Genomic DNA, 27,945 nt, shown 5'->3' with positions numbered 1-27,945 from the left:
AATTTTGCATATTTTAACACACTTTTTGAAAATAACTATGAAATATTTCTGTATCCTTTCTCCTCATGTAAAAAAGTGTGGACAACCTGAAACTTTTGTGGATCACCTCACAATCTCTAATTTTGCCGTGCTTGTCCTTTACTAAGTCACCTCTAAGGAGTGGCACCTTCAAGTGTGATTTGGGGTTTCACATATTTGTTGTTGCTTTTAGGCTAAAGTTTTAGGGTTTGTTTTGGGTTTTGTTGGTTAGCTAGAGTGGGTTTTTTTGAGATTACGTGCCTTATGAAAGTCTTACAGGGGCCGATGAACCTTGTATTGCATATCACAGAATTAATTAGCTCTCCTTCATTTTCAAGATAGACCAACACTATTGCACTGTGGGTAGATGAAACCATCAACTTTATTATTATTCACAGGCAATTCCTGTACTCTATGACTTCCCACAGGTTTGTGAGTATACACAATTTATTACAGCATACTGGTGCTAAATTTACAGCATTAGATATGTCTGTTTTTCTTTGGAAAACAGTGCTTTCTACTCACAAAGATTTTTACTGTTCCAACATTTAACTGCACTGTCCACATCAAATAGCTCTCAAACGCAACTCATTTCTTTAAACTGTTAAGGAGTTAAAGCTTAAAGAACAAGCTTTGGTTTCTTAACTCTTCAACCAAACTGCAAATTAGTCACTGTAATGGAATTCATTAACTTTTTTTCTAAAGTTAAGAGTTATCAAGAGTATTAAAAAAAATTCCAGAATTAATGACTCAATGTTTAGATTTAGAATGAATTTAGCAATCACATAGGTGGCCTGTAGTGTTCATCCAGAGATTCTTAAGAGCATTGTGCTTTGAAAAAAATTATCCATCTTGAAAGCTCCAGGTGGTCTGTCAAAATGCCTCTCCCAAAGCAGCAGGCTGTCAGCAAGTGGGGATGCAGGGGAGAGCACTGGCAAGTGCTGCATGGCTCATGGTCTGGTGCCTCAGCTCCCAGCACAGTTCCAGTACAATGGCTGACTCTCTCCAGGTTGCATGCACGTAAAGTCTGGATTATGACAGCTATGAAAAGTTATCATTTGTAGTAAGGGTTATACTCAGGACTGTTGTTTCCATCAATACCCAAGGCACACTTGATTCATGGCCAGGCATATTCTGCAACAGAGAACAATAATGATGAGTAACGTTTTAGGCACTCTGCTCTCAAACTATTTCCCAAACTGACTGCAGTGGGCTGCCACCAGGAGTAGGGACAGCAATTCTTCACCTTCTGAGTTGCAAGTGCACACTGTCTGAACTACCAGTCCATCCTCACATTCCCTCCCCTTCTGCTTTCTTCTCTCCATTTTCCTCCTCTTGCATGACTCACAAGCTGGGATCCCAGCCTCTACCACAAATTCCTAAGACAGAATTCCAACACCATGCTGCCCTCAGCTCTACTGCACCACCACAAGGGTCAGCCTGCTTTCCTACCACACACAGGAAGGACCCAGCACCATATTCCCTTTCATCACCAGAACGCAGCAGTGCTGTGGTGTTCTGAGCTAGCAGCTGAGGGGGTAGCACAGAAGACACAGCAGTTCCCAACCTGGCTTCAGTGTAAGCTCATACAGGATTTACAGGGCAACGCCCTTGCACCAGTCATGCTGTTTTGTTCGATGCTGTGTGGTGCAGTGGGATCCTCTGACTGGCTGTCATTTCCCCTGAGGCTCAGTATGGAAATTAAAGGGTTATGGGGACACAGATCATTATGAGTGGGAGGGAACTAATAATGATGTTTGTCAAAATAAACATTTCTAACTCTAGAGTGATTTACTGACAAAATGATAACAAGAGCAGAACAAGTGAGAAGCTTTTATGATTAAGCTTTATCTGCCTATTAGCTTTTGTTCTTTCAGCCATAGTTAAAACTATAGGGCGTATCTGGGAACCTCATTACCTGTCAATGGGGTATCCTCCTTCACAAAGGTTGACCAAGGCATACAGCTGTCTCAGTGCATACTCATACTGAAATAAACAAACACTGTTAGTCATTTCAGAGATGAAAAGCAGGTACTGTTTATCCAGACTAAATGGTGCAAATAATTTAGAGATGCTGTTAATATTCAAGGTCTTCAACTGATAATCTAGTACTGGGCTAAATGGATCTTTGTTCTGCTCACTTTGCTCTTTGAATTTTAGGCAAATTCAGCTGTGCTTGTAGGCAAGACCATCTAACCCATTACATTCTTAAAATCCCACAAAACAAAACAAAAAATCCGCTGAAGAGGCTATCTTGCCTGACATCAGGACTGTGTTATTCTTATCTAAACAGTCTAACAACAGGATTTGATCCTCAACTGGGATCCCAGGAAGAGCAAACAGTAATAAAGCCCCTAAACTAAAAAGTGGTTCTCAAGAATTCAGCACGACTATGGAAACGGCAGCGAGGCTACCACAAGGAATTATGCATAATACTGTAACGTAATACAGAAATCTCAATGCACCAAGATTATGAATTCAGAGTGGTGGTGCTTGTGTTTTTGTTTTGTCAGTAGAGATGTTTCAAGAAGAAATACAAAATTACTTTTTAAACATTGGGATTTCTGAGGAGGAAACTGATGGAAGCAACAGCACTAACTAGTGAAAAATACAGATTTTTGGGGTTGTCTTTAGTAAACTTCTTGCTTACTTAAAGGTGCAGTAGAAGTGGTTTCCTGCTTCCAAAAGCATTACTTACCCTTCTTCCAAAACTAATCTGTATGACTGCCCCAAGGTAGCTTTTTAATAAAAGCTGGTTTTTGCAGATGTGCCTATGACTGTGCTAGTTGTTCTGGCCTGTTTATCAGGTTATATCTAATGAGTGACTTACCACAGGTAAGTGCCAGTTGAAGCAATGAGCTTTGAAGTGGTTCACCACTGACTGGTAACAGTCATAATTGCTGATGGTCAATCTGTCTGACAGAATCTGGTTGGTCTGTTCTGTTGAACCTGTGACTACGGTGACTATCTTCCGCATGGATTCTTGGATAAATTCTTTCACCTGCACATAAAACAAGAGCTTAAAATACGCTTTTTCTAAAGCTAATTTAAAGACTTTGAATGAAATTTCTCTTTCTTTAAACCTCCTTTAGCTTTTGGGCTCTTTAGGGAACCAAATTTTGCCATAATTTTTAGCATAGTCTCTTGGACTTGTCTCTTAACACTCAAATGAAAAGCAACAGAAAGTCAAGATTCCCGGAACCCAAAATCACTTACTCTCCTAGTGTCTGCCAGGGAAAGAAAGCACCACCAACACTAATACTTACTTCCATTTTGCAGGAGCTATTTGATTTGGAATGTTTCAGTTCTACTGAGACAAGAGATTCTCTAACACCAAAGATTAAGTCTTCCCCACAAGAATCCCTATGGATGCAGATGAGGAACTTCCTGTCAGTAGAAGCTATGAGACTGACTTTTGCATTTGCTTACCTTTGCCTAGATAACCATTACCGAATGTGCCTTGTGGAACAGATTCCTCAATTTTAAACGAAGAGTAAACCATCAGCTAGAGGTTACCATCTGAAGAGCAATTTTGTTGACTTTCAGAGATTTTACTTCTGCCACTGGTTAGGATGGAAATTAATCTGGCCTGATGAGCAATTATTTTTTCTATTTTTACCTCCAGGTATGCTTTCATCTCTGCAGCAATCTTCTTAGCCTCAGAAATGTCATTGGTAGCCATCAGCTTTCGTTTCATGATTGCGAAGGGCACATCAGGACTAGGCGTCAGGTCATAGTGTTCTACAGGTGGCAGAGAAATGGGCATAGCTTTCTTCCCCATGCCCTGAAACTGCATCACTTTCATGGAGGAGATGCTCTGAAGGATAGAAAGTAAGCAGATGGAAACTGTCAATCAGGTGGTTCTGTCTTTGTCTGCCATGCAAACCTGACTCTCTAAACTTGTTTTGTTAGAGAAAATAAAGGTGATCACAGGATTGTAGATGTGTGTGTCTGTGTATATGCACATATTGGGGTTTTTAATACAATGAGGTAAAGGCTGCTGAAAATCAGGAACTTTTATTTCCAAAACCCACTGCAGGGAAAAAGGCTGCCAGGTTATCTAATTGCACATTATTTTTAACAAGTATTTAACCTGTTGCATAATGGGACTATTATAAATGTTGTATCACCTTTCAGCTCTTCCCATTTGAGGGATCATTGTACTTTTTAACATTTCACTAACATTCATAATATGCCTGGAAGTGGTAAATACCTCTCGTATACTTTACTGAAGTGTCAAATCACTAGCAGAGCTTGGAGGACAACTTGTACCCTGATTTCTTAGACTGAAGCATATGCAAAGGCTGATTTCCCTAGCATCAGGATCATCATCTCTTAAATGCTAAGAGGTCTTTTAAGAGAAATGGCTCATGACTGAAAATGACTAAATCAACCCTGCCAGTTTACAGCTGTTTTTTGTTTGGGTTTGTTTGGTTTAAAGCATGAAAGTATAGGGTTCGAAAGGCTTGAAGATATATTTGAGCAGGAAGCCCTCCCAAATACATACTCTGTTTCCATACTGCATCACATGGCTGGTGTTGGTGCGTTTCTTCACCAGCTGAAACTGCTTGTGGAGTGTTTCTTTTCTTAGATCCTCCTGCATGAAGAAACTTCCATGAGGTCAAAGATACTTAAACTCAGCTATTCTAAAAATGCAAAGGAAGCTGAAAAGGGTCTTAGCTGCCAGTGGATGGAAGGAAGTATAGGGCGAGAGCTATACAACCTTTGAAAGACATGAAAGTAAAATCTGAAAAGCATATTTGACATACTGCTTTTAGTATGACAACTGACAATATTGACAGCATATTGTCATACTGCTTTTAGTAATCTCCTAATCTCCCAGCAAATGGGCAAGAAGGGAGTGGACTAGCATACAAATCCCAGATTTATTTCATTAACACTATTCTCCATTATACTAACAAGTGGATTAGCCACAGTTCTGTATTTAAGCACCCCTGAAGCAGACATACTACTTACTGAACTGCCCAATTTTTTTAACAGATTTGAAGATGTGGTCTCAGATTAGCAAATAAAGATTATGTGAATTTGGAACTAGAAATTAGATATTTTCTATCTTATAAAAAACAAAAGACAACAATATTTCTGAAAGTTGGTACTGGAAGTAAATTCAGTGGCCCAAACAAATAAAGATTATATATATGGTTCTGAGTAGTAGATAAATACTTTTACCAACTTAATTTGTTGATTTTGGTTCACATAAAGCCAAATATTTTCACAAATCCTGTAAAAGAGCTATGTTTAAAAAACCTAGTGATCTTTTTCATACATGAAAATGAAGAAAATTCATTTAAGTAACTTACCATATCTGAATCTTCCATCCAATTCACACTGTACCAGTCCCCAAGGTAAGTCTGCCTTTCCTCATCATAGTAACATGCGTAAGATGACTCTTTGGGATTAGCAGCTGTTGTTGCATAAACTGTAATACAAATAGTAAGGGGTTTTTTTATCTTTTTTTTTAATCTCCCCTCTCCATGATTTAATACTTAGCTGCACATGACATATCTGTCTAAGTACTTTGCCTTTCAATCATTTACTTCCAAATAGCAGGAATGAAAAAAGCCTGTTAATCATTCTGTTCAGTCACCCTCAGTGCTGTTCCAAGAGCTTCTTCTTTTCTGCCGAATGTGGTCTGGGGTGTTTAAAAAGAATGCCTGAGGGAAAAATCTACTATTCACGAACTGCCTGAGAGCACTGTGCACTAACAACTATCTGTATACTCATTTTCTTTATTACAATAATGAGAGCTTTTCTCCAAACTTGAAGTGAATCCCCTAAAAATCATCTTTTCTTCCAGATAATGCCACCTTCTAAGTAATACACTTTGTTGGATAATGCTCTACACTGAGAGAAAAGAACAATAAACCTACAACATCTGCCCTGAGCACAGTGTTCCCAGTAAGTAATCTCTAACACAGCAGAAATACTGTAAACACATTGTTACAGATACAAAAACAAAAGCTATTTTGGCTTTTTGCCAAAGTCAATACATAGCATACTTGTGTAATTGAAGGAAAATCCAAATTTCAAACTGAAAGTGTTCTACATGATTTTATAGAGCTATTGTGTTGTTTCTATTCAGAATGTACCTAAAGCTCAAAATTAAAAAAAAAGTCTTTAATCTTGTCTGCGCAGTAAAATGCTCCTCTTAGCACCCTTCAAAATGCTTACTAAGTAACCAGTTAAACTTCTTAGGTCATCAGTGAAAGCTGCCAAGGACAGCTTTGTACTCTAATACATAAATTATCAATTTTCTGCCTTTGCAAGTCTGTGGCAGAGCTGGTTGTAAAAATTTCTGATAGCATAAACTTTGAAAAATACTGAGCATTTGTCTTGAACATCGTCAACATGAAACTTTCTGTAACAAAGAAACACTGTTTGTAAGAAATCTTGGTGGGTGTCAGGCAGCACACCCAGGGCCAAACATCCAGGATGCCATGGACAGGCACATGGCTGGTCTTCTCTGCAATCACATCTTCAAAACCACAACAGCGAGCACTTGTCCCCCAGCCACAGAATAGGTGCTTCAAAAGGCTGTGATTCCTTACCCTAATCAAGGCTGAGCTTCCAGCTCTGCAGCAGAGAGCCTGAAAACCCTGAAAAATCTGAGTTCCACGTCCTGGGCTATTGTGCAAATGTGCAGCAAAGTTGCCTGGCAGTGGTGTCTCACAGCTGCTTTACTACTCAATGAAACTGACAGCAGGAACTTCACACCTGCTGTTAGCAGGGCTGAGGCTGAGAAATGTCTGTATGACTTAACTGCTACCAGCCAAGGGCAACCACCTGGTTCCTGAAAAGAAATACTTTTTCAACTTCTCATTTCCAAGAAACTGAACGCCTTTTCTGTCTTTTGTAAGACTCTATTAAAAGGAACTTCCTGTAAACGGCAAGTATTACTTTCTTGTGCTCCCCTGCTAAAATTCTACATAAATGTGCCTTGAGCCTACTCTTGCCACAGTCAATACTTGTTTAGGTCTGTGACAAGTTGTGATATTTAAGTTCAGTAATTTAACTGACTTCTCACCATTGATATTATCAGCCAAATGATTCATCATAGATCCAGATTCACATGCTTCGATGTAGAACACCATCTATAAAATAAAAAAATCAGAGACCGTAAGAAATTAAATGAGGAAATGGAGAAAAGTTGTTTGGTGTTTTTCAGCTGTAGCTAGTTGGCCTGTACTACTATTCCTGAAACAATAGCTATGCAAAATGCTCCAAAACAAAAGACAGTTTTTCATTTTCAGGAATCAAACTATGTGGAAAGGAGAAAGCACAGATCAAATATACAGCCACTCTATAGGCACAGCAATGTGTCAGTATTGAATGTAGTATCTCTGGAACTGATGCCAGCTGTATGTTCCTAAACACAACCAGCCATAGCAGACATTGCCACAAAGAGCTGCTTAAAAAAAGCACTAGTAAAATGTTAAAAATATTAATTTTTCTGCTTAAAAGGTAGTGATAAAATAAATGCACAGAATTTTTTGACAAGAGGTCGAGTCTTTTAAACTATATAAGTAACTGTAAGAAAAACATGAGGTATATACAAACTTCCTGTAGTAACAGCACAGTCTGAAGTGAACAAAGCACAGGAAGAAAGAGTCAGGTACAGATTACGGGGCCACAGCAGTTACTGATGTTGTTTCTCTAATCAGAATATGCAGCATTAGCAAACAGCTGTTACACTACACCTCAACGTTGACTGCAAAAACAAGTAAACTAAATACGGAAGGGGAAAGTTTGGAGCAGATCAATCCTTTTAAGTGCAAAATCCTAATGCAAATTTAACTGCATGTAATAGATTCTTCCTGCTTTGAACAACTCTTAAATTGAAGACATCTCTCTCTTCCACACCAGCTGATCTTCTAATTTCAGAATTTCTGGCATGCTTGTTTACCTTCCGGTATTTCTTGTGATGATACATGTACCAAATAGTCTTATTCAAGTCCTTCACGTGAAGCTGTAAAATAAGAAGGCTTGTATTAAAACCACTTATGTTCAACAGACACACAATTCACTTAAGAATAAATACTAACTGCTGTGAATATGTACATTATTTCCCCAATAAATTTATCCAGTCCTTTGCCCTTCTGAAGTATAACATTCTAGTTTTTACCACTCTGTAAAAGATGAGTAATGGTCCCAGAGGATATGTATGGTGCACCAGAAAGCCAAGTCACACCTGTGTGAAACAGTCTGCTTGGACCACCAAAGTCCAGTGAAATATGGAATGACATAACTTAAATTTCAACTGAATGTTACAGGTTCTAACTGGAAAAAATCCAAAATGCAATAATGAGAAGAATATTGCTCTTTTTCTGCCTCTCCCCTCAATATAGCAGTGCACTACATATTCTCATGTTTTACATTTATTAGTTATTATTTTAGTATGTCACTAAAATGATGGGTTTTATGTTATTCCCAAAATGCTTACGTCATCATCAGGAAAAGCCAGAAGTCCTGGAGCTCCATGGTCAGTGAAATAAACAAACACATGATCCTTGGGACCACTGTAATGAAACAATTGCAAACACAGTCTTTTTAACTACTCCAACCTAACCTTAATTACAGCAACACTCATCTCCTTCTCAGTGCCAAGACATGCCACTATCTGAAAATAATACAGCTGAAGCACCTCTTCCTCTTGGTATTATTTTTTTCTCCCAAGCACATTATTTTGGATCCTTATTAGAGGAGATGAGTGCTCACAAAAGGAATGAAAATAGGGATATAGGCTAGTCCCTCAAGCATGGGGAATATGGCAATTACACTTCATGTTCCAAACTGTAAACTAATTGTGAGACAGGGGCTGTTATGTAGAGTATGGTGGAAACACAATTGTTTTTTAATGGCTGTCTGAAGAATTTGTTATACTGTGGGCTTTTGTAGAAGTCTGGTAAAAAAGGAATGCTTTTATACCTAAGTTATACCAAGGCACCAATAAAATAATAAGGGATAAAGCATAAAACCCTCTTTGCTAAGACCCTTAGGTATGTGTAAGTACTACCATGGCCATAATGAGCCATACAGATCACAAAGCAGTGTCAGCCTACAACTCCATGAGGAACTGATGCATGTACACACACACCTGTAAGGACAGGCTGGCATTTGCACCAGTGTCCCTGCAGTCAGTTGAGCACTGACTGCTCGCAGACTTTGACACCCTCACATCTGTGTAGTACAGTTTGCTGTACAGTCTGATTCCACTCTAAATCAAACAAAATCATGTTTGGGTGATAGAAAGGTCTTGCCCTAGCAGCAGATCTGCAAAGGAATTTTCCTTTTAAACTATATTTAGCGACAATTAAATATAAAACGTGTAAAAATATCAGCAGGAGTGTCCAAGCCCTCCTCTGTTCCTCTGTACCAGAGTCCAGAAATCTTTATTTGCTTTTGCTCTTCCCTCACAGGAAACAGGTACAACTGCAGCAGCTCAAGGGAACATTGTCCAGCCTTCTGTCTGGCCAATAACCTACTGGTTAGGGGCACCACCTGGAAGTCCACCTGGAAGCCTCCTGGGGAAAGGAGAATTGAGTCTCGTCCCACCCAATAGCAAAAGTCAGGCCACTTGAAAATTCAAACACAGCCTAACAAAGAAGTGCTGAGTGTTACTTTTCAGGTTCCTGCTCTTGATTCTAAGTGCAAAAAATTTGACCAAGGTGGAATGTAAACAACTAGGACTTTTATTTGTGGGTTCAAGTTGTCTTCCTGAGTACATTTGGAGACTTTGGCCCTCTGCATAGCTACTCCCTTATTTGAATTGGAACGTCAAGCTGTCACAAGTGAGGTGTGTTCAGAAGTACATTTTTTTAAACAAAAATTGCTTTATAGTCACCTCTTGCCTCATTCCAGATAGTAGAAGAGCACAATCTGGTAATGTGCAGTAATTTATTAACTTTTTGTCTATATGTGTTGCATATATAATTTTAAACCTCAGCTTTTAAGGATGAAGTTTAAACAATTCAGAGCAATAACTTATTGACTATTGTCCTGCTCCTTCTTTTTTATTGTTCTCTTCAGTGCCAGGGTGGGATTCATCTGCTCTGTTTCATTGCTATGCCTCTAAAATCAACTGTCAGATGAAGACAGACTTCATGGTTTTTCTTTAACAAGGTTAGTCCTTCCAAATGGTTGAATTTAAATTCTTAAAGGTTTTACAGTAATTCCTGTACATAGAAATATATAATATGATATAGCTCTTTACCAAGAATCAGAAATATAGTACATCTTAGTAAGCAGGCATCATACTTTCACATCTCAAACTGCAGAAGCAAGATGAATAACTGACACCAAGTATCCTTCCAAGAAGAGTTTTTATTAGGCCCTCAAATATATTAACTACATTCTTGAACCATCTAAATTATATAACCCTTTATAATCTACTGTTAATTATAAATCTTACATTCCACTTAGCCAATCTATAATTTATTATTCTTCATATATTAGAATATTGCTAAACTTAGAATCATTTGTGTAACTTAGTTTACAAATAATTTAAGCATAATACATCACTTACAAGTTTAATTGCTCATATTACTTTTTCAATCGCAAATTTTTTTTGCATTAATTATAAACCATAATTCCATTTCATTAGGAATGGAATTATGGTTTATATTCAGCCTCAATAACTGTGTATGTGCTACAAAGACCAAGGCTGGGATTAGACATGCAATTCTTCCAACTGATGAGCTGGTTAAGCTCTCTCTGTCCCTCTGCCACTGATGGCTAAGTCTGACCTGAGTCTAACCTAAGTCTTCAACTGATGAATAAAACTGTTCATGTACACTAAGTCAAGCCTTAGAAAACCATTTCCAGAGGTCTCCAAAGCTTAGCAACACTCTCTTTGAATAGCCTTCTTGCAAAAGACAATAGTCAAAATAACAAATACCTTAATACAGTTGATAGAGTCCTCTAGAACTTTTATACCTTGATCTATACTGGACTCTGTATGAGTCAAATATCAGCAGTTGATTCTTTGTGATGCATAGTTTAAGAAACTAGAACCACTGTATTTGTAATGTGAAGGACCTGGAATTGCCATCAATAATTTTGCTGGATTCTCAAGTTGTTCTAATTTACCCTATTCTTTTGTTGAAATCAGTGTCAATTTACAAGTACATATACAATTATTTTCTAAATTAAACTTCTCTTACCTTTTCAATACTTTTCCTGATCCCACCCCCTTCACTGCTTCCCCATCTCCTCTGAGAACTGCAAGAAAATTCTTTGGAGTAACATCCTAAGGATTTGAGAAGATTGAAGTTAGATCTGATCATAAAAACAACAAAAATTTTCATTTAGAAAGATGGCTGCTGAAAGTCAGAATCCATGCATGGATGGCAAATTTAGCTGGCCATCCTTTTCAATCCGTCTTTATCTAATGACTCACTTTGCTGCTGTGTGGCTGTTGTCGAGGCAGACATAAAAGCCACACTAATTGTAATCCATAGTCGAGAAAGGTAGAAAGATTTTTTATTTTCTCTACTGCTATTCTTATATCTCTTCACAATGGCTGTGGCCTAATTTAAGATTGGCTGCTTAGCAAACAATGACAAGGCTGCCTAACAAACAATGACCATTCAGGCAGTAAACAATCAGTATACAGGCAAAAGTATAGTTGCTACATATTATCCACAAGTTCTTCCTTGTACACTCTCAATGTCCCACAAGAACAACATCCTCCCCTTGTGTCCAGAACATCTTCTCTTATTAACTATCTTCTTGGCCTTCTCTGTAGGTTTTACTAAAGTCGCAGAATTTCACTGTAATATTCTCACAGGTAAATTCTGACTGGTTTCAAGTCTGATTCTGGGAGATTGTCAGTCCAGCTGTCAATCTCCTCACTGCTGAATCATGAAATCAGACTGGATTACAGTACTGATTTAATGAAACAATTAGTTTTACATAGCTGTTTTTCAGATTGAGTTGCAACATTTACAAATCCAAGACCTTTCTTCCTTTTATTTCATGTGTCAGCATTGAAACAGTGTAAAGGTTCACTTTTATGACCAATGCTTCACTTCAAAGAATCTATTGTTTATATTTATTTTATGAACACCAAACTTCATGCCAAACCATGCAGGTGAATAAACTTGATGCTTTATACTATGTGCATTTTGGAGTGCAAGCTACAGGCTGAAAGAATTTATTCAGATATTGTATAACAATGAACCTTGCCCAGGGAAAGGGGTTTTGTTCCTACCTCCTTTGTATAGTCCTTAGGGACCCCAGCATACACATCTGAGCCATTAGGTCTGTTGATGACAATGCCTTTTGTCGGATTTCTGAAAGGTAAATAGAACATAAACAGGAATAATTAGCCACATGCCCTACAATGACCATAGAACAACTAGGAGCCAGCTTGCCTGAGAGTATGGGAACTTGCACCATATGTCATTAAGTGATCTCAGAATACTGCACTTCAGTCAGTTACATGCTTGTTTCAGGTGTCCTTACCCCCAGAGTACATTCAAGTATTCTACCTCAGATCACATCAACTAATCTGAAGATGTAGGTGGATGGTCTCCATCATCTAACTCCTTGCAGTCTTGCCTTTATTGCCCTGAACACTTTGCTCCCAGTGCTGCTGTGCCTGTAATGTCTGCTGATTTGGGGGGAAGTTGCTTCGGAATTACAGGCTGTATAAATAAACTGTTTCATACAGAAAGCAATGATATGCTCTAGACAGTCACCAAGAATGGGACTCTTTGTTGAATGTACATGCTGGGAATTAATCTGATAATATCCTTTCAAAAAAGCCCTGCAAGTCATACACAGAGCTCCCCTGTGTTCATGAGTTTAGGTTATTTATCTGCTGCACACTGTTATGCCTGGGAGTTAACATCCCTTACTCTCATAACAACGATGCTCTGCAGTGCTCAGTGCCACAGCTGATGCTGAGCTGTGGACTAAGGCTTAGAAAGCTCATGAGCACATTTCAAAGGAGCATTACTGTGCTGATGGATGAAACATCCCTGTGCATATCACAGGTGGTTTTAAAGGCTTTTCTTTCAAAATGACTACAAACTCAAAACACACTGGTGACTATGGTATGTTTGCAGTAACCATAAGCACTATGATTCATCACTTACTCCTCATTATCAGCAATGTCATCGTACATCATGACAATGATCTGCTCATCTGGAATTCCATTTCGGTGTACAATCTGGTACGCATGGCACACATCTGCCTGAAATTAAGCAAATTTTCATTACTAGCTTTAACAGAAATTTTACCTTTGAGACCAGAAGAAAAAAAACTTTTCAGACCTCAGAGCAGGCTATTGCCCAAAAGAAACTGTATTCCAATATAAGAGACTGAGGGCTGCTGCAGAGCTGAAATGCTTAAACCAGAGCTCATTGTCTTTCTCTAATTAGGAGCAGTTGCATTACTAATAGAGACTATGATTAATATCTCTCCCTCGTTACGTGTTTTGATTTCTTATTTAAACAGAAACCAGAAGTTACTTCAGACTTGGTACAGATAACAAAATTTAACATGAAGTTCTCAGCAACATTCTGCATTGTGTGAGAAAATCAAAATAAAAACCTTCTGCAATGACAAATAAATCTGAAGTGTGCCAAGCAGAAGAAAAGAGATGGATTTCCACCAATTTCACTTAGTTCTGCACCAAGCCTGCATGACTGGGCATTGAAGACTGTCCTGGACTTAAGCAAGTATTGTTTACCAATCTCATCTCTAAAAAATTTTATTAAATCTTGCTTTACTATAAAATGAGAATTTGGGTTAAGGAATATTTTCTTTTTAATTATGTATTTCTTACTCTGCAGAGCAACAACTTCAGGGCACAACAGATTTCATTGGAAAACAGAATTGCAGAATTTCTATTCAGGCTCTTTTCCTGATTTGTACAGGATATGAATAAGCACATTTTCTTTACAGAACCATTTTCCTGTGATGCAGAAATAACAATACCCATTAAAGTGATATTACAGTAAATGCAGACTTCTATCAGAATGCTAACTTTTTTGTAACCCCAGCCCAAATTATTATCTTCTTTAAAACTTACAGTCCCTGAATGCCCTAATGGGAGATTAACGATCATTCCTAAACTAGAGAACTACAACCCACCACATGCTAGAAAAAGCTGTGCAGGTTTAATGGAAGAGATCTCATCTAACAAATACACACTCCAAATGCAGGCAAGAAGCAAGCTTTAAAGCTTACTTCTGTTGAACTAATCTAATTTGCTAATTTGGAAGCCAAACTGAAGTGGTTTAAGTGGACCAATGTCTGTTCAGATTACTTAGGAGTACTACTGATTTTGATTAGTGTAACCGAAAGGACATTGTAAAATACTGTAACTTTATTATCCGTGGTCTTCTAAGTGCAGCTGAAACTGAAGAGAAGAAAGTTATACAAGATTCTGGGAAGGGTGAAGCACGTTCAATGCTAATGGACTCTCTGCAGTAAAATCTTTTCATGTGACTAACCCCTCCCCTTTTACTGCTCTTACTAAAGCAGTGCTATTTCCTACTTTGCAGGTCAACCTATGTTCTCTTCCACCTATCCCAGACAACCTCCCAGTTAGTTTTCCATTTCCCTACATGTCATTATACCAGCTACTGCCTCAACAAGTCAAAACATTGAGGTTAAACAGAGTTAGGAAGGTATTATTTATAATATGAAACAGAAGAGCACAGGTTTGACCAAGCACGTATTCGAATTTCACAAGCAACCCAAGCAGAAGGAGAAGAAAACACTAATCAGGGCTTCTTTGCACTTATTGATGAGTAGATTATAGATCTCTTCTCACTCTCAAGATATCACACACCTCTGCGATGCTGACAGGAACTGGCAACACACGGAAATGCTCAGGCATACAGTGATACAGTATCACCATATTCAATCAGCAAGTATCTGTGCTCCCACAGACGCAGACTGGCTGGCCAGTAGGGATTTTAGAGGTGTTTTTAACTGATGCCAAGTACCCAAAATTAAACTTTATAAATGCATGTTATCACCTTTTTTTGTTTCCTCTCCTTCCTTCTGGTTCATTCACTGTTTGCTCAGTATGTCCTGTCTTAATAAACATTAGTAAAATCCCTACTGTAAAGGAAGACAGATCAATGTAGTCAATTCCCTTCAATCTCAACTTACGTGTCTTTGGGAGTTGTCCCAGCCTTTTAAAGCTTTTGATAAGGGAACTGTACCTGCTGATAGCATAATGATATCATCAACAAAGGCTAGAGCAGCAAAAACATGTTTTCCTGCTAAAACTCCATTGACTAAAGTAGGACAGTTCTAAGTAAACAGTTGGGATTTATTGCATAGAATTAGCTGACCTAATTAGTCACCTTTGATATTGGTCCTGCTTGGTCCTTGTGTACACATAAAAACCCCACAAATCTCTAAAAAACCAAAGTAGAAAAGTCTGCAGCTAGAGTAGGGAGGTGTATGTGAATCTAGAGTATTTCCTGTTGATGTGCAACTGCCTCTCAAATACTGCTATTTGAGCCAGCTTCTCTCAGAAATATTTCTGGCATATCTGTACCTGTAAACCACTCTAAAAGAGACTTGTTCCACATCTCCTATTGGTATTATTCTTGTTGGTTTAATATGTGAAATGAATGCTATGAACATTTACTGGGTAAATTGTCACTAAACCATGTTTTTGTGACTATGATTTGGGGAAGGGCAGCAGCTGCCCCACACAGCACAGGAAAAGGTGCAGCTGTACAGCTCCTGCTGCACAACTGACCTTAAGGGCAGCTCCAAAATGGACGCTGTTAAGACCTTTCACCCCTTGGTTAGTCTAAACCTGTTGCTACATCAGCAAATTTCTATGGAAGATCTCCTTAAATAATTTACTCCTACATTTTGAAAGCATGGGGATCAGAACATGAATTACCCTGTTTTCCTGGGATGGACGTTTTGTTTCCCAAAATGTACATTTGGGGGAAAGTCTAAAAAAAAAAAAACCCAAAAAAACCCACCACCCAACCAACCAGAAAAACCCACCAAAAAAACCCACTACACCCCTATTTTCCTGTGCCACACAGCTGTCTACACATTTGAATGACACAGCTTTTAAGTAGACTACTTGGGGGCATTTTTGGAAAAAACAAGTTGTTTATGACACAAGCTTCCATAAATAATTCCTAAAGGGAAAAGCTTGGACTTGTGTGAAATTGGTTACTTCTTGTCTTATGACTGCTAGGTTCGTGGCTGAAAGGCATGTGTAAGGAAGGGCCAGCTTCACCATAAAGCAGCAAGATTCCCACTACAGCTGTGCTGAAATGTCACAGCTTAAGCAAGAATGAACTCTGATATATAAGCAAGGTAGAAGAATATGTCTGAAATGCTAGCCATGTCCTACTCCTTCGCTTAAACATACATCAGTGAATCTGCCCAAAGCTGTAACTCTATCAAGTACTTAGGGAAGGTTTCCTGTAAGTTTGGTTTAAATTTTGTAAGCACAGAGAGGAAATGTTAATTGAAGCCATGTGGCCAAGACATCCTTAGCGACTGTTACGTACAAAACAGGAGAATTTAAGACTGTCCTGGAATAGGATACTGCTCTGGCTGGTAGTGGCTAGCGCACTGAATAAATACAGTCTCTGACCCACAAAGCTCAGTATGTACAAGACTAAAAACAACAACCAAAACCAGACCCATGTACACAAATTCATGGTTAATTTTAATTTTGCCAGATTTTATCAGTCTGGCATTTTTCTTGAGTATGCACTCAATCTTTCGTAAGACTCTTGTTTCACATCAGGCTTTTCCACAGACTATGTGGTTTTGAGTACCCAGAAAGCAAGAGTCTGTCTCTCTGATCTGATGTGAAGCCTGATTTAGATTTGAATTAGCTGCTATGTCCATCTCACAGAAGAGCCAGACTATTTCTCCTAATGAGAACCAGTTTGTTGAGTCATTCTCTAAATCTGACAGAAGCATTTAGTATTGTATTTGCTCACTTATGCCACCAAGCTTACCAGAAGTATTTTATCTAGCTCTTTGTGCAGTAGAGAGCTGAGCCACTTTGCCAAGGAACAGGGGCAGGACTCTTGAACAGCAGCCAGTCTGGTAACAGAAAAGCTGCTACAGAGAAGTCAGTGTAACTGCTGAGGAGTGGAGAGGAGCACACTGATAGCCCTTCCACAGCCCAGGCAACTCTAATCAAAACCACTAAAATAAGGATAAAACCACCAAAGAACTGAGAAGCCACAAGCATAAAGCAATATACAAGCGAGCCTTGCAATGACAGTGAGCCTATTACATTGAGCCCTATACTACACAAAATACTTAAAATTTATTTTAGGAACTTGATAAGATAAATGCATAAGACAAGTTTAGATCATCCTGATTACGGAGAAGTCCCAGTTCAGCCATCACAGAGGAAGCAACTGCCTGCAAGGTGCGAATCTCGCTCATATTAAGTGCAAATAGTGGGGTTTTTCCTTATCTTTTCTATCCTTGGTTTGTACCACTGACAATGGATCCTGACCACTGACAGCTAAATAACCAGTCTTGGGCAGAGTTTCAGATTCCTTGAGGTTACAGGTGCAAACTCAAGTGTTTCCAAGGTCTGCAGTCTTTACAAACTTACTGTTCCTGGGGTCTGTACGGCATTTAATGTATGAAATGAGACATTTTTGAATATGTAATCTGTTTCTTCTGCTTTTGTGGTTGCTCAGTCAGATGAACACATATTACCACCAGATAACTACTGCGGCAGACAATACAGTATGTTTTGACCGTGTTGCAGCAGGCAGCATGCAAAACAACTGGAGCTCACAAAATAAAAATGTAATACAAACATGCAACATCATGTACTAACTGTACCCCGGACAGCTGAACTGAGAAACTGAAACCCAGAGATGTGTCTGCTCAGTTCTCAAATTACAAAGTGACATTATGAGAGCAGTTGCATGTAGGGAATAGCAAAGGATCCAGTAATAAAAAAACCCCACACTGAATAACTACTTACTGGAACACATCTACAAATCCACTTGTACACAGGCTAGGTCAGAGAAGTTCTGGGGAAGAAAGGTGATGGCAGGAGTAAAGTGAATTAGAGTACAATGTATTTTCCTCTGCAGTTTCTCCCTTGGAAAGCAAAAAAATTACACAAACCTGCAATCCTGGAGTGCTGCTTTGATTTCTTATAGTACAGGTATGATTCTACTGAACAATACCAAGTGTTGCTATGTGTGTTCACTATGTGTTCTGAAGCACAGAAGTGACAGACCAAGTCCTGTTCCCAGTTCCATTGCAAGTGACTTGAGCAAATAATTTAATTACTTTAGATGTTTTTGCTTCCACTGCTGGAAGGTAGGGAACACTAACACACAAAGACATGGTGATCATCAGTCTGCATAACGTTTCCAAAAACCTGTTAGAACTCCTCAGATTCCTGCAGCATCTTTCCTCCTCTGTATAACTGTCCTAAAAAGTCTATCATTCTGCTTGTTTTGCTGGGAACGAATTTCTCCCATTTTTTGATACCCAAGGCACACTTGTCTGGATGACACTTCATGGCACACACAAGAGGATTTTCCATGACTAACTGCTGGGTCTGTCTCACCATATGCCACCCTCCTACCATGCATGCTCACTCCCACCAGACCCTTAAGATTGGCCACAAAAAGCCACTAGGCAGAACAGCACAAGCTACTGATGTGTTCCATCTTGTGGGAATTCATCTTTTTCATAACAAGTTAAGATGCACAGTATCTTGCTCAGGACAGGCAAGTAAGAACCCAGCCTCCTTTTGAAGGATCCTTCATACAGACTCTTCTATGATGCTGCTTTTGTAACTTTAATAGCATTTTTATTGGTGTTCTAATTTTCTTATTTCCAAATGTTAATAATGTACGTGAGGCAAGTGGTAGTTTAAAATACAGAGATTTCTCATATTTAAATTCAGAACAATCTGACATGGCAGATATTTCGCAATGTTAGTTGACATTATCTTCACAATTAAGGTATTTAAAGAAATTCTGCTCTCATTTTTCTAACATGGAAAAGGAATTACTTAATAACTGTCTGCAAAGCATGACCACACTCAAAAGTTAATAGACTTCTGTGAAACTGGCATGTTCCAAAGACTCTTGGACACAAATACGTAAATGTGGATCTTCTGTTCTTCATAACCTTATTATACCTGGCAGAGACACTTGCCATTGAAGGCTCACTGACAGAGAGATTACAAACTGTGCCCAGGCAACTGAGAAAAGGAATTCTCATGAGCCACAGCTTCAAAATGGTAGTTTTATTTAAAAAATTAATGTTGTGGTATTAACTCCTCCTAGAATGGAAAGAAGCCAGCTAGACTGGTTATACAGCAATAGCAACAAAAAGAGCACAACTCAGTAATTAAATTTAGACACCCCAAGACAGGCAGTAATCAAGTACAGCAGTAGTATTTTCATCACTGTTTTCCAGTTCCAACTTTAAAACTCCTCTCTAAGATTTAATTTGAAGTAAGAATAGTTTATATTAAGGTTGTAATATTCCAACTATGCTTATCAGGTAATATTTGCTCTGTAAGGAGCTGGCAAAATCCCTAAAACCTGTTTGTCAAAGTGTTGAGCTAGCACTCGCCAGTAACAGGTTGCTCCTTCAGATGAGACAAGATTGTCAGTCTGATTCATTTAGTTTTAAGCTCATCACTGTGCTGAAGTTACAAACTGATTGTGAGCTGAGAAGGAGGAGAGCACGCACAAAACCCAGGGTGCCCAACACACAGAACGCTCATTTGTTCCTCCATCAACCAAGAGGATGAAGACTCTCTATATCTTACAGGCAGTTACATTAAAAATAATAAATACTTTGAAAGTTCCAGTGTTCAGCAAATCAGCCTGTACATTTCATACTATTCAGTTTTAAAAATGCTGATGTTGTACATTGGTATTTAACCAACAATACTATAGTAAACTATTTTTCTAACATTTAGAAATATATAAATGTATACATAAACCAGAATTAAATCAACTATGTTCTCCAGGAAAGCTAAGTTGCAAGTTTAGAGCAAAGACAGCATTTGAGCATAGATTAATCTGTTTAAGGCATTGTCCAGCAATTCCCCAAGGGGAAAATGCTGAAGTTGTTTCCTGACTGCTGGTTATAAATCTTGAACTTAACCAGAGTTATGTCACTTGGATTTAATTCTGTCCATAGTGACACCCACACTCAGCCCACAATTTCACAACGCACTGGTTTTCCCAGCAGTGTTAGACTCAGGAGTCCCGGTTCCCTTTCCTCCTGTTTCTGCCACTCACTTTGTTCCCTGCACTCTGGCGCACCATATCTTTGTTGCGCCAACATAATTCTGAGGCAATGCAGACTGGTTCACATTAAAAAGACCCCCCTTCCACACGTTCTCCACTCCTCAAAACATACAGTGCATTTGCAGCCTTCACAGATTTTTTAACTAGAAAAAAAGGAAGCTTTTCATAGCATAATGAAAAGAGGAAAACAAATGGAAAGAAACATGTATGTGTCTCAAAATGAGGTTTAACTCTAGATATCATTTGTACAACTGCAAGTTGGGGTTAGATCCTCCAGCCCAGTTAGTAACCGAGATTTACCCTAAAAGGCACAGGTCTCCTAGGATGCAGAAGTATGATTAGAGGAAGAATACTTCTCCTCCTGTAATGACAGCTTTTTCAAGAAGTTAGAAAAAGTTGTATGCAAAAAAAAAAAAAAAAATTCACATAGTAAAAGCATCAGTGGAAGGGGATTCCTGGGGTGGTAACAACAAGAACAAAGAGCAGGTTCTGAGTGAATCTTGCTGCTGTTTGCTTTGTAAACTTCACACACACCTGGGATTCTAGAAGTAGAAGCACTTGCTCAAATGACAGAAGGTCTGAACTAGTCTAGATGACAGGCAGCTATCACCTTCCTGCAAGTCGGGGAGCTGGCATTTTCTGGAGCATGGGCAGCATCAGCATGTGGAACCAGCGGTCCTTACCTGGTGGCGATAGTTGTACCAGCCATTCGAACCTGCAACGATCACCACCCAGTGCTTCCCTCCATCTTCAGGTTCTTCCATGGGGAATGTGCTGATGCCCAGAGCACAGCCCAGAAGCACAACTGCTTTCAATATCATCTCTCTTCTTTATTTACTCCACAAATGGCAGAAAATTTTCCTAATGAAGAATTTTGAGAGAAGTAAATGAGAGGACATCAGTCAAAAACAAATGCAAAACGAACATCAGTAGTACCACATTTAGAAGCTCTTCTTGCTTGTGGGGTTTTTTTGTTTGTTTTACAGACCATCTAACCCACAGTACAATTTCTGGTCATATCTTCCTTTAGCACCAAGCTGCTACTAGTTACAATAGTTTTTTGTCAGCTTTTAAATCTGACTGAAAACAATCCTGAATAGGACAACCAAGCTGTTCAGCCCCCTCAAGTTGTTTTGTTCTATAATAGCTGGCAATTAATAAATCTCAAATACAAAACAAGCCTCACTATCAATTATTTCACAGATAAAACTTTTTCAGATTAAAACTATTCTGTTGGTCTCTGGTTACGTGATTCCCTGGTTTCCACTCACTGGTAATTAGCCCATTATTATTGAGTCAAATCCCAGGTGATGTAGGATACTCAGACATAGAGAATTTCTGGGGAGTTGGAAGATCAGAGTGTCACAAAAGCTCTCTGTGCCCACAACACCAAAGAGGGTGGAAAGAGGCCGTGCCACTGTTCTGCACAAGATACAGCCCTAACTGCTGGGCCTGGGGGGAAGTGCAGGCTGTGAGAGACTCATGCTATTTGTGCAACCTGTCACGCTAGTGGAGAGCAAATGTGAACCAGTACCACATGAAAGAGAAGCATTTTCGCCTCTTTTGCTCAATGGTTAAGTGTTTGCACAAGGTGCACAGTGAGAAAATTGCATCTGAGCCTGTGAATGTCAAATTTAGAAAAGCTGAGCAGAAGGGAGGTTTGAGCCCATGCAGAAATGGCTCCTTCTACTTTCTTCAGAGGACTAGAAGTAGGGTCCTTGCTAGTGAATGTCCTGAGCACCTTAATTGTCTGATAAAGCATTTGCTCTAAAAGTAAACTATCTGGCCATATCTAATCACAGGTTTAAGGTTTGCTTTTGGAATTGGGGTTGCATGGGGTAGGCAGATTCCATTTACTGGTCACAGTCTCAGGTCTGCTGCATCCAATGTGAAACTCTAAAAGCAAACTCCCCTGAAGAATTGCATGCTCCTGGCCCACACATAAAGATTACACATTTCCTCATGCACTGAGAGATGGGATTTTACACCCATTTACTCACAAAAAAGAGATCCTGGAAGTCAGTAATTGCTGCTAGGTATGGAAGAGGCGTTGTAGTAAGAGGCAGACTAGTCTACTTTAACATGGCTTTCCCTGGAATAAAAGCTAGAAACCCCTAAAACCCCCAAGGCAAAATGTCCAAACTACCACTAAACCAAGTAAACGGCATCTAAGTCAGCCTCAGTACCCCAGTGAAAACCACCCATCTGCAGCCACTCAAATGAGGCTGAAACAGAGAAGCAGCCAGCTCCTCTCCAAAGCAGCTGGGTTCAGTGAAGACTACTAACCTGACACATAGCACGGGTTCACTGGTCACTAAGATTTAGTCTTCCAAGCAGTAGTATGAAATATACATATATATATATATGTATATATATATATATGTATATATTATACTACATATATATATATATTTACAAGTTGGATTTTTTTAACCTTTTTAGTGGAGCTAGCCCAAAGTAAAGGAAGTCATGTTATCATATGAGCTCCTATAGGAAGAACTGTTACCACACATAAAAACTCCAGAATAAAAAAGACAGAACCAACATTAACTGTTATGAAACTGCTTCTTCCAAAAACTTATCTTTCAGGAAGAAGCCATTCCTGTCACTGCCTGTGACACTTGGTGCAAGACTAATACATAGTAATTTAACAATTTAGGGGTTGTTGAATTATTAGCTTCTTCAGCAGTCAAGCAGATATGAAGGAATAAGCATATTTTTCATTAGATGATTATATTCTCTCACATTGAGTTGGAATTGTAAAGTTGTGTCATTGTTGTCATCAAACAATGATGGGGGCTTTGTATGATAACTCCGCCTGATCTACCTTGTCACTTCTTCAGATGATAAGACAAATAACATACTGTGCTGAAGATGCACGGTGTGTACAACATGCATAAAACTGCCTATTTTGTTGCCTACAGCCTGGCTAAGATTCAGACCAAGCTGTTTAGAACTTTTGTAAAGCACCACAGTATGCCACAGGCCAATGATCCTATTCATTTCCAATATTCAATTTCAGGTATATCTAACTCCTGAAATATTAGGCAAGAAAATAAAATCAGTATCTTTTAGACAACCTGTTTATAAATCTTAACTGAGTTCGACTTACTGGAATATTGAGCTGAATTTCCTGCAAACAGATCCCTCAAAGCTCAGTGTCTGTCTCAAAACATTCTCCAACTATAATATGTATTCACATGAAAAAAAAAAAAAAGGAAAGAAATGGTTCAAACAATTACTGGAGAACCTTTCACAGGATGAAAGAGCTTAGTTCTTTGAGATACCATTCATTAGAATCCAGGGCATATCAGCAGAAGCTGTGTTGGTGCCAGCTGTTCACTGGGCCATATAACATGATGGCTAATTTCAAGGGAGGTCCTGGCACACAGACATTTATCACACGGAAAGAGTCACTGCCACTATCAGTTACTGATATACCAGGCAACCAGAAACAGTTTGATGGGATTGTGTTTCCTGGTGAGCTCATGCTCCTGACTATACTAACAAGGATCTACAGTTCTCAGGACCCCAGCCAGTACCTCTGAGCGGGCCCGTGCTGTGCAGGCACAGACGTACCACAGATGTACCACACACCAGCACTGCATTCTGCCTGCAAACAGCCCCACAACAGAAAAACCCCAGGCCAGATCAGGAACAGAGACTTAAGCTACCAGCCCCTCAAGCAGTCCCTCCATGAGGGATTAAAGAGTCTTCCGGATAGTACGAGGGTATGTAAGTCCTAATAGTTCTCACCTCTGCTGAGACAAAAGTTGTGACGGATGCAGAACACCCAGGAGAAAAAAATAAACACCAAGAAACATTACACTGTACTAGCAAATCATATCTATTTTGTCATGGATTATTTAGAATAGAAAAGAACCTCCACTTTGGCACTAATTAATGACATATAATGTCACTTATCTGTCTTTTCCTATACTATAATTAAATCAGATTAACACCAGAAGGAAGAGAGGAAACAAAAAAAAATCCCAGACATACCAAAACGGACCAATAAACCATAATTAATAAAGGCTCAGCTCCCCTAAGTTCTCCAAGCAGCACTTAAAATAGGTTTAAACACATGTGCAGTGGGAATGGGTCTTTATTGTCTCTAACTACTACTTAAAAAAACCCAAACCAAAACCAACAAAAATATAAACAAGCAAATGATGATCAAACAAAAAACCACACTCACGCACACACATATTTCTACTTGCTTTAAAGAAAGCCTCTGAGTGCAAGTGGGCAATTTAAAAGCCTGTGTTCAGGGTTCTGTTGTATGAGTTCTTGACCTACAGCCGAAAAGAGAAAGTTCCCCATCACATGCTTTGCCTTCAAGTCATATTAAGAGAAAGCAGCACAGCTGACCAGCATACCACAGGTACAGAAAAAGCCTTTCTCTGAAGATCTGTCACATGCAATCAGTCCTGAATCACATGCAGACTGAGACTACATGGAAAAAAACTAAAAAGTTACTACAAGATCATCTTAGAGCTTTGGTGGATCCACAAAATATGATAAGATTTTACAAGCTCTGTCTAGTCTTTCTGACAGAAGAGTTAATTAACTTTGCCTTGAGACCATGCCAGGACAAAGGCCCATCTCAGACGCAGTGGGTTCAGCATCAGACCACCATGTACACATGCAGGTAAGGCTGCTGCACAGTTTGCACAATCTGTGGAAAAAGCCCGTTCAGAATTGGGTGGCTCCTGCCAGAATATTTCACTTTTAAAACCAGTCTTTCCTGACAGAGGTACCTTGACCACTTCCCACTAGATAGCTAGCATACATCTCTGACTTGATAAGAGAGAGATGCTTAAGGAAGACCACATCTGGAAACAGCCAGCTGCTGCTAGAACAATTTTTCTGGCCGGCTGCCTGTTCCCTGAGTTCACAACTTTCCTTTGGGAAACAGTCCTTTAAGATCAATACTCTTAGAATAGGATAGCACTCTAAAGAAAGGACTTTGAGTTGACCAAAGTATTTCCCACTAGCTTTTAAAGCAATATTGACACTTCAGTAGCTTGCACTCCAAATACCTTAAGCACAGTCTCCAAGAGCTATAATAAACAGAAACCGTATCTCTATTTTATTTGCATGAGAAGTACACTAACAGTAACCTTGCTGAAAAGTAACAGCCTTAAGCTGATCAGATGATCATTACAGCTTTTCTATGAAGTCTTTCTGAACAGCTCACTTCTTATAACCACTAGGCTTTCAGATTCCAGAATCAAGCCACAGTTCCTTTCTCTACACAGTGCTTGCATATTGCCTGCCACTGTAATACTTAGATGCTGATTTCCACAAAATATGTGATAGTCCTCCTCACAGGAAACTGATGTCCACAGTTCTGTCAGCAATGTTCTGCCTACGTGCTGTGCTGGCTGTTATACAAACAGAAGCACCTAAACCTGTGATTAGGCCCCTGCACAAAAAATCTGATTTTCTGATTTTCGTTCTGCACTTGTGCGGGAGAAAGAAAAAAATCTTTATCATTATAAATTCTGATAAGGTACATTTTGAAGGAGATTATGGTCTGTTTCAAAACATTTCTTTACAAAGTCTGCTAGTAACCATTCTATGAACCGGATTACTATGATTAGAACTTGTAGTGAAATACTTCTGTTTAGCTAACTGAAAACGTATAAGCCACTTTTACTGTAAAAACCCATTAATTTGTAGTTAACTCAGAACGATTCTTAATGTTAAATAAATATATTTAAAAGTAGTTATAAATAAAGTTCATTCTCCTGTTTGCAGATTTACTTTTCTCAGCAGCAGAGATAGTAAAACTTACCTGAGGGTAAAAAAACCAAAAATCATTCCTAAAATGGTGATAAGCCAATACACCTGGTTTAGGGGATTTTTTCTCTACACACTTCAAAAAACCCAGATTCAAATCTGGCAAACCTTAAGGCTTCAGTAAAACTGCTTCTGCTATTTACTTTCTTATCTGTCTGCAGATATACAAAGCCTCTGCCATCACATTCTGATAGCAAGAAAAAACAGATACTGCAACACTGCATGAGTAACTTCGTTATATTCCTTGATTTGGCATGGGGGGGTATAAGGGTAGAAGAATAAGTCAGATAAGGGTAAGAATTTCTACTCAGCAAACATGGAAATGTTGGGAGCACGGAGAGAATGAAATTCTGAAGAAGTTATTACGCAGAAATTCCTGTGTGAGATTACACAAGATTCCTGCACTCCACGTGTCTTTTACTATGGTTTATCTTCCCATTTCAGATCCTGGCTACAATATTTATCTTAACTCCCAAACAGAGACACTCAACACAGTGTTGGTCCATCCTAATTGGGAGCTAGTGGTGCTACCTCCAAGCAGAACCTCATGTTACAGCAAAGCTGTATACCAGCTCTGAATAACCAGCCACAGCGCAGCACCTTCCAGTCATCACCAGCTCTTTGCAGAAATCCCATAAATAGTTACTCCATCCTTTTCCCCCATTAAAAATGTATTACCGTTGACTAAACCTAAGCAGTTGCCCCTGCTTGCCCCTCCAGATCTCCCTCCTCTCCTCTGCCAGCCCTGGCCAATGCCCCTCGGAAGGAGCCGCTCTGACTCCTGTCTCCCTTCCAACACGGAGGGATGATACGCAGTTCCGAGCCACGCGTGACAGCCCCAGGGCCAGACGGGGCGCCGGGCGGAGCGGCGGGGGCTCGGCAGCGCTCGGAGCCTGGGAAGTAAACTGGCACCCTCGGCCGCTCCCCTGGGAGGCGGAGGGGCCGCTCCCCCTTGCCCTTGCCTCTGCCGCCGGGCAGCGGAGCGGGCCATCCCTCGCTCACAGCTCCCTTCGCTCAGGCGCACCCCGCTTCCTCCCCCCCAGCCGGAGCCCCCGGACAGCGCGGCCCCGCCGGCCTCACCGCTCCGTGCCGAGGAGTCACCGCCGCGGCCGCTGTGATTGCGGCGAGCGCCGTGCGGAGCCAGGCGACCGCGGCGCGCGGGGCGGACCCGGGCCCCGGCCAATCGCGGCCGGGCGGAGGCGGGGCCGGACTTCCACCTGGCCGCACTACGAGCCCCAGCAAGCCCGGCGTCACCCTCCCTCAGGCGGCCGCGGGCCTTGCGCGCCAAGCTTCTTGGGAGTTGTAGTTGCGCGGCTGCGGGGTGAGTCGCCTGGTCCCGGGTGTCCCAGGAGTCCCGGGAAGCTCCTCTCGCGTGGCCCGGGATCGCGGCGCGGACGCGTCGGGAGCCGCCGGGAGCCTCCCGGACCGTGGCGTTTGCGCAGGTTGTCCACGGAACGCGAACGGGGCAGCGTCGACTGCGCCTTCCCGTCGGAATGGCCCTGTGCCTTCGGGGCAGGATGGAGGCAAGAGTCCCAGAACGGGAAGGCAGAGGAATGTGCCAAAGGGCATCCATGAAATGACGGAACAAGACGAACGGCCCCACATACTCCTTGTGTGTCTCTGCAAGGATGGCCGGCGGAGCGCTGGCGGCGCGCTGCGGCCTGGGCACTGCCCATCGCGTGCTGCCAGCGGCGCGGGGCGGGGCACGCACTGTCCTGAACCGCCCGCGGCGGCGGAGGGCCCGGGGCTTTGGTTGTGCAGTGACCCCGCTGCAAAGTCTTCTCCGCTTTTAATGAGAGAAGGAGAAGCAAAGATCCTTTTTGAAAAGTAGAGGCACCTG

General features: G+C 40.3%; 1 protein-coding gene across 1 annotated transcript; it reads right to left on the bottom strand.

The window, feature by feature from the left end:
- Positions 1 to 378: 378 nt before the first annotated feature.
- Positions 379 to 27,270, bottom strand: LGMN (legumain). The gene is made up of 14 exons (XM_039552803.1): positions 27,186 to 27,270; positions 20,984 to 21,161; positions 13,137 to 13,234; positions 12,248 to 12,329; positions 11,199 to 11,284; positions 8,480 to 8,555; positions 7,943 to 8,005; positions 7,064 to 7,130; positions 5,340 to 5,458; positions 4,526 to 4,615; positions 3,638 to 3,835; positions 2,849 to 3,019; positions 1,937 to 2,004; positions 379 to 1,152 (listed from the first exon to the last, which is right to left on the bottom strand). The coding sequence occupies exons 2-14, from the start codon at positions 21,119 to 21,121 to the stop codon at positions 1,113 to 1,115; spliced, it is 1,296 nt and encodes a 431-aa protein (XP_039408737.1). The 5' UTR covers positions 21,122 to 21,161; positions 27,186 to 27,270; the 3' UTR covers positions 379 to 1,112.
- Positions 27,271 to 27,945: the final 675 nt, after the last annotated feature.

This window comes from Corvus cornix, chromosome 5 (assembly GCF_000738735.6).
Source record: "Corvus cornix cornix isolate S_Up_H32 chromosome 5, ASM73873v5, whole genome shotgun sequence".
Classification (NCBI taxonomy): Eukaryota; Metazoa; Chordata; class Aves; order Passeriformes; family Corvidae; genus Corvus; species Corvus cornix.
This window is presented reverse-complemented; position numbering and strand designations above follow the sequence as displayed.